Genomic DNA, 9,514 nt, shown 5'->3' on the forward strand with positions numbered 1-9,514 from the left:
GGGGGGTGGGGTGTTCGACGCAGCTGTGTGTCCCAGAGGACTTGTGAAGCAAACTCCATTTAACCACAACACATGTGTTGTGGGAGGACGACTTGAATATGCAAGGTTTATATTTAAAAACGAAACTCCTGAACCTTCCGTGCATCTCCTCTTCACCTCAGAAAAACTCAGCGGCGCCTTCTAAAACGACTTCTCATTGGCAGCCTCCATCCCTCAGCCCCCATGTGGACGAAACACAGGACTGTGGAAGGAGGTGGAGTCTTGAGAAGTTGCTGGGTTCACCTGCCCATTTAGTCACGATTAAACAGACCTACAGTTACCTGCCTTGTGATTAAAAACCCCACCAGGCACAGTAATGTAGAAGTTACTTTGGAGTGCAACAGTTCTTTGTCCTGAGATCTTGTGCCTGAGAGCTGCGCTCACTTCCTTGGACTGGAGTCCGTCACAGGGTCCTCAGCTGGGGCTGCTCATCACAGCCACAGGGAAGCTGATTTGCACATGCGCTCTGCCTTGAAACTCTCCCCTGGAGGAAATTGTCGGTCACTGGTCAGCTGCAGCCACTTGGTTGTATCTGGGCAGTGCCAAGACTGATTAGATTTTCTGCTCCTCACTTTGTAACTCGGTTCCAGCTCAGAGCCAATGGGGAAGAATTAGGTTTCCTTCCCTTGGCAGCAAAGCTTAGCAACCTTCAGACCCGGGGCCACCTCTGAGTCTGAGCCTGTGTTTCCCAGGACATAGGTGGGGGACTGAGGGAAAGGCAAATAGAGGCTAATCAATGGTGGTATGAGTGATAGGCGAATACGCAGCTGTCTGTGCACTAGGAACCCCTCCGTGGGTATCGGTGCTGTAATAATAACAAATCCTATATTTTATGTATTGCCTTATAAAGGTCCTCCACAAATCTCATTTGTTCATCACACTTTTAAAAATTGAGATATAATTTATGTGTGATAAAAATATCCTTTTAAAGTATGCAACTCTAGAGTGGTTTTCATTATATTCCCAGCATTGTACAACCATCACTACCAATTACAGAATGTTTTATCACCCCAGAGAGAAACCCTGTTCCCATTAGTGGTCACTAGTGGTCACTACCTCTTTCCCCCTCCTCCCAGCCCTGGCAACCACTAACTTTCTATAAGTTTGTCTACTCGGGACATTTCATACCGATGGAAGCCTATAATAAGTGACCTTTTGTGTTATCCGGGTTTTAACGCGTATCAGAACTTTATTCTATGTTGCCTAATACCATCGTATTGTAAGGATACACTATGTTTCATCCATCATCAGTCGATGGACGTTTAGGTTATTTCCACTTTCTGGCAGGTATGAATAATCCTCTGAATATCCATGTACGTATTTTTGTGTGAACATGTATTTTTATTTCTCTCGATGATATACCTAGGAGTGGGATTGCTGGCTCGTTTGGTAACTGTTTACCCTTTTGAGGGCCTGCCGGACTGTTTTCCACGTGGTTGCACCATTTTATATTTCCACCAGCAATGGATGTGGCTTCCTGTTTCTGTACATTCTTGCCAACAGTTACTGTCTGTCTGTCTTATTATAGCCATCCTAGGGGGTATCAAGTGGTATCCCATTGTGATTTTGGTTGTATTTCTCTGATGATTAATGATGTTGAGCATCTTTTCATGTGCTTATTGGCCATTTGTATATCCTCTTTGGAGAAATGTATTCAGATTTTTTGTCCATTTTTTCAACTGGGTTATTTGTCTCTTTGGTGCTGTAGGAGTTCTTTATATTTTCTAGATACTAGTTGCTTATCAGATAAGGCTTGCAAACATGCTCGCCATTTTCACCCTTGTGATAACCTGCCCTGCCATCTGCGGGGGTGGTTCTTGGTGGCCTTCTGTTGTAAAGATTGTGTGATTTAGAGCCTCATACGCTGGTCTAATTGGAGGGACTCTATCCTAGAGTTTGGTTTTCCAGCCAATCCCGCATGAGGGAATCTACCCAAGAGAAGGGAAGTACACCGTGCGACCACTTTGACAGATCCACTATCCACTGAGGACCGCTCAGGGAGGCATGTTCCCTAGGATGGTCCCACATGTAGATGGTTAAATCCATTATAGGGCTCTAGATGGGAACTTGGTCAACCAAAACATCACCCTACTGCGTTTGCTCCGCCATTCACAGCAGCTGGGTTTACCCCATGCTGTCTTGAGCCTGAGGAGCTTGTTATAAGGAAGCATCTTTTCCACCTTGTCTCTGCCTCTGATTTCCCCATTCTCACCAGGAGCCATCCTAGGTCCTGGGCTTTTCCCACACACCCAGCTGTGACTACTCTAGCAGATCAGCACACCTCTCTAGCAGGCCAGGGGCACGCAGGGTGAAGGAGGCCTTCATTCCACAGGAAGCACGACAATGAAGTCTGTGAGTCCAAATCCAGGGAGAGCAGGGCTGAGTGTGTATTCTGTCCCTGAGGCCACTAGGACTCTATATAGCCCAGGATCCAGGCCATAGTTGGGGCCTAGTAATAGACTAAGAATGGGAGCTCTTTTCCCACCATTAATGTGAAATGGCTCGAGGAACAGCAGGCCTAGGACTGACTTAAAAGACCTGTCCAGGCCAGTGAACCACACGGAACCCCACAGCCATAGTGCAAGCGGGAGACGACCTGCTCACGGCCCCCTGAGGAGGACAGAAAGCGGGAACAGAAGCGGTGGACTCACACTGTGGAGGTAGATGGTAGGCATGGTTGGTTGGTCTCAAGAAGGTGGTTTTCTGGACTAGAACTATGTTCTATAGTAAACATTTTGCAGATATTTGCAAACATGTTTGCGTTATCTCGAGGAATGGCGTGGTAGGGAATGGTCTCGAAGAGGTTCTGTGTCCATTTGAGCACAAAAGGATTGTCCTGCTCCAAAGCCAATAGTGTCCTTTTTGAGAAACACTAGTAGAATGAAAAGGTTTAACATTTGGGATTCCATCCTCTTTATTGGTCAGGAAAATACCCGTTCTTTTAAAATGTAAGCAACTATGAAGATACTGTGTTAGGTATTGAGAAGTTTAGAAAATGTATCCTAGCCCGGCCAGAGGGGGCTAGAGTCGAGCGGAGAAGCTAACACATGTACAAAAACTATCTTTTATAGAAGGTATAAAGCTCTGTATCCCACACGGAAACAGGAATCGTTAATTCCTCTGGGAGGGAGAGACTCTGGTAGTGGGGTACTTCAGGGGGAAATCCTGGACATGCTGTGGTCCTATAGAGGGGTCTTCCCCAATTTTTACATGGCCGCAAAATACCTCCATCCAGATGTCCCTACCAGATCCGGAAGTTCTGTTAAATTCTATTTTTTGAAAAACAATCACATTCTGTTTAGCTTCACTTGGGAGGTTTTTCTTCTACAAGTGATGGGGCCTTTCCTGCAAGGACTTTCTCTGTAAAAGCACAGAGGCCCACAGAAAAGAGAATCCCCCTTTGATTCCGGGTCCTCGACGGAAGGACACTCGTACATGCCCAGATCCCGTGGTGGCCATGTGCTCCTTGGGTAGCTCACGATGGGGAGTACCCACCCAGTCCCTTCACAGCGGATGGCCTACGTTCTGCGGGCACCTTCCTCCCCCATCGGTATCACCCTGCGGCAGGTGTTCCACGAAGCCTTTGTAAGAAAAAGGGTGGGAGTCAGGCAGGAAGGGAGAGTAACTTGGATGGGGGAGGGGGGAAGCTTTCTAAGCACTCCACACCCGTGAACTCCTTGGCCACCCCAGTGTTGGAGGTACTTCGTGAGGTGGGTGATGTTCTCTCCGTTTTGGAGACATCCATGTGGGACGAGAGCAAGACTTGCCTGAGGTAACACTGCCGGCCCGAGGCGGAGCAGGCGTCTGTACCCCAGGCTTGTTCTGTACTGGCCTGGAGGTCTGTGCAGTCACATCTCCCTCCTGTCTTGTTTCCTTGAGCCTGGAACCTCCCTGAGTTATGGAACTGTCAGCAGTAAGAGATCTTCAAATTAGAACCATTTAAGGTTTTTAGCCCAGCTAAATGCTGCTCTGATTATTTCCCCCGGAGAAATTGCAAATAAGACGAGTACACAAATAACTGTATTGCAGGGGGGGTGGGGGGGAGGTGCCCTCAGAAAGTCACACCGAAAGTGCTGAGCTGCCTCTGAGGGAGAGCCCACACCTCCCTGAGCTGGCAGGAGCAACGGCTTGATGGAGCCACATGTGGATGGGTGGGCATGAGGAATAAGAAGACTCAGACCTTTTTCTGTGTACATCGTTCCATTTGCACTCTACCCTACATGGAAATATCAGTAGAGAGAATGGCCTGTGTTTAAAGCTTGGGGTTTGGGGCAGAAAGAGCTCGGGAGAAATCCGGTAGCGTTCGCATGCATTAAAAACAAACTGCACGTCTGATTTGTGGCTTATCACCTCTAGTTCTGTCCCTAAGCCTCCAGAATCAAGATCGGTCAGACCTCAGGAGTTGTCTTGACAGTTATTGTACATGAGTAGGATAATTGAAGCAGCCTTTAGCTGGGCAAATAACCTTCAGTTTCCATTTCTAAAGCTGCCTGTTAGAGATGGCCGGGAATTCGGTGGGTTTAGTTCCTAGTCCCCCTGCAACTAGAAGGGCAGGGAACCACGGAAGCAAAGTAAGTGAAGTGACCCTTCCCCAGGCCATACCCCAGAGGCCTCGGGGGCTCCTCGTGCTTCCCTACCCTCCTCAAGGAACCTGCACATGTCTGGGGAGCCCATGAGCAGGGCCATGTAATGCCTGTTCAGCTCTGAACAGAATAGAGGCTGCCGTTACCTTTGTGACAGGATTAATTAAAAGGTAAGAATCGTGGAAACAAAGGGTATGAGTGGTCGCCAGGGTCTGGGAGGGAGGGGAGAACGGGGAGTGACTGATAATGGGCCTGGGGGCTTGGTGGGGGATTATGAAAATGTTCTGGAATACTGTATTTGGTATGGTTGCACAACTTTGCAAATATTAAAAGTAAATTTCATGGTATATGAGCTAGCTCAATAAAGCTGTGTTTTTAAAAAGGCATGACTTCTAAACAACCATCTTACACGGGGAGAAAATGAGGAGAGTGCTTTTTGTCACTTGCTCTTATGCTCCCCCCACCCCCCGACACCCATCACTAGGTTAGAAATCTTCCCCCAAACCAAGGTAGGTGGTAACTGAGGTGGCAGAGAGGTAGGGAGCTCCGTCCGGGTTTTTCTTTGCCTCCCATGGTGCTGAGAACAGCCTGGGAGGGAAGAGGGACCCAAGGCCCACGCTGGCAGATGGTTGTGGAGTGTGCAAGGAGAGGTGCTCAAAACCAACCAGCCTCCCAAGCACGTGGTGCCCACCACCCCCCAGGAGTACCTAGTATTCCACAGTGCTCAGTTCTTTGGATGAAATTTTATTTAAGGCAAACGTGTTCCAGGAGGAGGGGTAGGATCCACTTACTCCCCATTAATACTTGAGAATGAGATGCATGAGCAACTGGACATTCAGCGAGGCCACAGGTGATGGTAAGTGGTAGATGCACAATCTCCAGGCAGCACCTAACTGATTTCCAAGCAGGCGACGAGGACCATATGTGTCCCTGGGGACAGGGTATGTGCAGCATCTCCTAATGCTTCTGAAGGGGCAAGTGGGGGCTGATGGTGCACTCTGCCGAGGATGCAGGACCAGGGGGATGGATGGCCGGCTTCACCTTCAGAGGGATTTAAATTGGGAGTTCAGGCTCCATAGAGTAGCCTAGTGTGGAAACAGAATGTGCGATGACGTGAGGAGGTTGTGAGCATCCCCCTGAACCCCGGTCAGGAGCCAGGAGTGAGAGAGAACATCTGTGTGAAGGGAGGTAGCTTTCAAGAGAAAGGGGGCGGACCCTGCCTAGAAACAGTTCACTCATTGAAAAGCTTGCATTAGTTTAAGTAGAGCTCTCCTCAAAGGCCAAGAAACAGACACAAGGCCCTCTGAAAGATTCCCTTCCAGAAACTACCAAAGCACACTTACTAAAAAGGTAGTGGGATTATAAGTGCTCTTCAATTTTTTTTTTTTTTAATGTGAGTTGCTGTACATTTCCTTCACAGGGGGCTTGCATTACTCTAATGAACAGGGGGGAAATCCTAAGTGAAATCTACTTTGGGGGGGAAAATGGTACCTCCTAAGGTATACCAAAATGTGTGAATGGTGGTGTTGCTTGCGGTTAGGATATCGCTTTTTATTTGCTTATGTATACTTTCCTGCATTTTTAAAGTTTTCAATGAGAAGTATTAATTTCATAAGAAAAGACCAGCATTTAAAAACCAAGCCGCATTCTAGGCAAGGCTCCTTGTCCAGCAGTGTAGTGGAGTGCCACACTTCTGTGTGGGCAGAAGCCCTGTGAGTGGTTCTGCCTCTGGTCAGCCCTCCCAGAACGGTCTGCAGAACCCTCCTTTTCCCTCTTCCACTCGTGATTGTGTAATTCAGCCACACACCGAAATTCTCAGAGGGACTGGACGAATACCAGCCCCTAGAATGTTTTTCGCTGCTCTGAGAACAGCTTTATGCCGGGAGTCGTGACCCCATGGGTCACTGTCTGTGATGGCCTGCGGCCTTTGTGTGGCTGGGAGGCAGGACACGTCACCTGATGCACCTGCTTTCCCTCCAGGTGGGCTTACCATGACTTCTTCAACCGGTATCGGGTGCTGGTCAAGAAGAGAGAGCTCGCCAACACAGACAGAAAGGCCATCTGCAGGTCTGTCCTGGAGAACCTCATCAAGGTGAGCTGGGCGTGCCCCTGGAGGCTTACCCGGATGCCCAGAGAATTGGGGGGTAGGGAGTTAACAGCGTTTTTTGCTCTTCATCCTTCCTCTTAAAACTGTTTGAGATATTCATCCATTCTCCAACATCAGCAACTGTAGAAGAGAAGTCCCTTCACATATATAGAGTACTTCCTACCTTTTTCCACATCTCGGCACACGTACAAAGTGGAAATGTTTGTACAACCCCCTGGGGTTTGCTGCTGGCCCAGGACTCTGGCTTCTCCAAAGCCCGAAGCTCTGTAGATCTGCCCACCTGCCCATGCCATGCACCTGCCCAGGGCCTCTGATCCGAAGCCCAGGCACAGCTTTGAAGTCAGCAGTTGGGAAAATAGGTGTGCTTCTCATATCTACTTACTGCAAAACTTGGCCTCAGGCCTTACCCCAGACGCTTGTTGTAAATAAGGCAAAAGCTGCAATTACGACAACCTGAACTCAAACCTGAGTCTTGAGACTGGAGCTACTTTGCAGCCTTTTGTGAGGGGCAGATCCTAAATATTAGCTCCACCATATTCAGAGATCGCAGCAGGGCATGGTAAAAGTGGTCTCAATAAAGGGTTATATCAAACACTTTCCCTTTCAGAAGGTAGTGTAATGGAGAGAACTACATCAAAAAAAAAGTGTTAAATTTCCAGTACAGTTCACCCTCAAACAATGTGGGCAGTAAGAGCATCGATATGCCCATCCCACTGCAGTAAAAAAAATCCGCATATAACATTACTTCCTGAGACTGAACTCCTAGTAGTCTACGGCTGACCGGAAGCCTGGTGCGTAGTATCCTGTGTTGCAGACACGGATCCTTTATTGCCGAGGACAGTCCTTGTATTAATGTCCACCCTCTAGTTGTAAGCACTGAGCCCAACACAGAAGGAACGTTTGTGGAACGGAGGAACTAAGTGAATTCCCTGATGAAAAATTATATGAACGTGTGCTGTTTGCTTTGCTTGAAAGGCCTTTTTCCTCTTCTGGTCCACCTAGGTTCCTCCCTCCTTCCCAACTGGGCTCTTAGACTGTCTTCTGGTCTGTGAGGCCTGTCTGACCTCCCAGGTAGAGTTCGTTACCCCCGCCTTTACTGGCCAACAATGCTCACTGTCTGTCTGCTTTTATTGTATTTGTTCCCTTGTCTTGCAATCAAGGCTTTGTCATTTCACCAGACTGGGAACCCTGAAATGGCAGGGACCCTGTTGTCTTTGTGTTCCTGGCACCGTTACTGGTTCTCACAGGGGCTCTGAGTTTGTGCAGGTGGCTGATGGGTGACGAGCTCGGTGGGCCTGTCATGACTGTCACCTGCTGATAGTGGCTCGTGGTTATGAAGCACCTAGGAGTCACTTTCCTGACTGCTTCACGTACCTGCCTCATCTGATCCTCACGGTGCCTTAGGATACAAGCATCGTTCCCCATTTTACAGACGAGGGAACTGAGGTGTAGAAAGCTGATAAAAATTGCCCCAGGTGTTACTGGTGGACCGACTCAACACCCCCGCCCCCAAGCCACTCTGGATCACGTGCCCCTTGAACCAGTCTGATCGATTAATGTCACTGTGCGTAATTATCCTTTCCTAGAAGGACTCTGGGATCAGTGCTTCAGGACTTCTCCGGAGACCTTGTATTTCCTCTGTTTCCCCACCACCCCCCTTTTTGGGGCCACATCTTCTAGTCACCAGTGCTGCTAGGGCGAAGCCACACAGGAGCCTAGAAGGGCACCTTCCAGTCCCAAGCAAGTGCTAGTGCCCTTCAGAACACAGTCATTAGGGAAGAAGCTGGGGGCATGTGGGCCGGGCAACAGGTGCTTAACAGCCTCATCGTGGGAGGGGGGCCGGGGGCTGCTTCATGAGGTGGTTCACAAGGGATGGTGTCCCCCTGCCGGGATTGTAGGAACGCCCTTCATCCTCAACCTGAGTTTGTTTGTTCGTTAATTCCACCAGTATGTATTGCATTCTTTCTGTGCTCTAACCTGGAGTGGTTGAGGGGAGGCTCATAGAAGAGCATAATGCATGCACCCTGCCCTCCGGGACCACTAATCACTGACATGATCATAGACCTCGCGGGAGGGAATCAGATCGTGGGGGCCTGAATCTTGATGGTGACAGGGGAGCAGAATCTTTATTAGCAAGTATCTCCAGGGAGCCCCAGGAGCATAGGGAATTATGGACGTGAGCAGTGTGAAGAGGAGATGGTGCTACAAAAGGGGCCTGGTGCCATGAGAGACCACTGGCCCAGGACTCCTGGGTCTCGGTATCTCCAGTGAGACCTTGAGCAAGTCACTTCGCCATTGCAGACGTTGGTTTTGCCATCTGTGAAATAAAAGGAGTGGCTTGGGATGGATTACTGAGATTCCTTTCTGCTGCTTTAGTCTGTGATTCTTAGAGAAGCATTCTCAAAAGATGACCCCTGGGGCACCTGGGTGGCTCAGTCGTTAAGCATCTGCCTTCGGCTCAGGTCATGATCCCAGGGTCCTGGGATCGAGCCCCGCATCGGGCTCCCTATTCGGCGGGAAGCCTGCTACTCCCTCTCCCGCTCCCCCTGCTTGTGTTCCCTCTCTCACTATGTCTCTATCTGTCAAATAAATAAAATCTTTAAAAAAAAAAAAACAAAAAACCCTGATTGGTATGTGAGTAGTGTAGGCAGCAAGTTCTAGGGGTTAGAGAAAGCAGATCTCTGAGGTGGGAGATGTGCCCAGGACACAGGGGCTAAGAGAGTGTGGCACTTGGGCTAGTGGTGACTGGTTGCAGCAGGTGGAACCTTCAGAAGGATCCTTTTAT

The 9,514-nt window shown here is 49.0% G+C and overlaps 1 protein-coding gene across 1 annotated transcript in view; it reads left to right on the forward strand.

The window, feature by feature from the left end:
• The window catches only part of MYO5B (myosin VB), a 278,618-nt gene that overhangs the window by 201,556 nt on the left and 67,548 nt on the right, over window positions 1–9,514 (forward strand). The window contains 1 exon segment of the mRNA XM_081802529.1: window positions 6,603–6,714. Coding sequence (XP_081658655.1) covers window positions 6,603–6,714 — 112 coding nt within the window.

The sequence above is a fragment of the Leptonychotes weddellii genome, chromosome 13 (assembly GCF_054177405.1).
Source record: "Leptonychotes weddellii isolate Sample4059 chromosome 13, ASM5417740v2, whole genome shotgun sequence".
Lineage (NCBI taxonomy): Eukaryota > Metazoa > Chordata > Mammalia > Carnivora > Phocidae > Leptonychotes > Leptonychotes weddellii.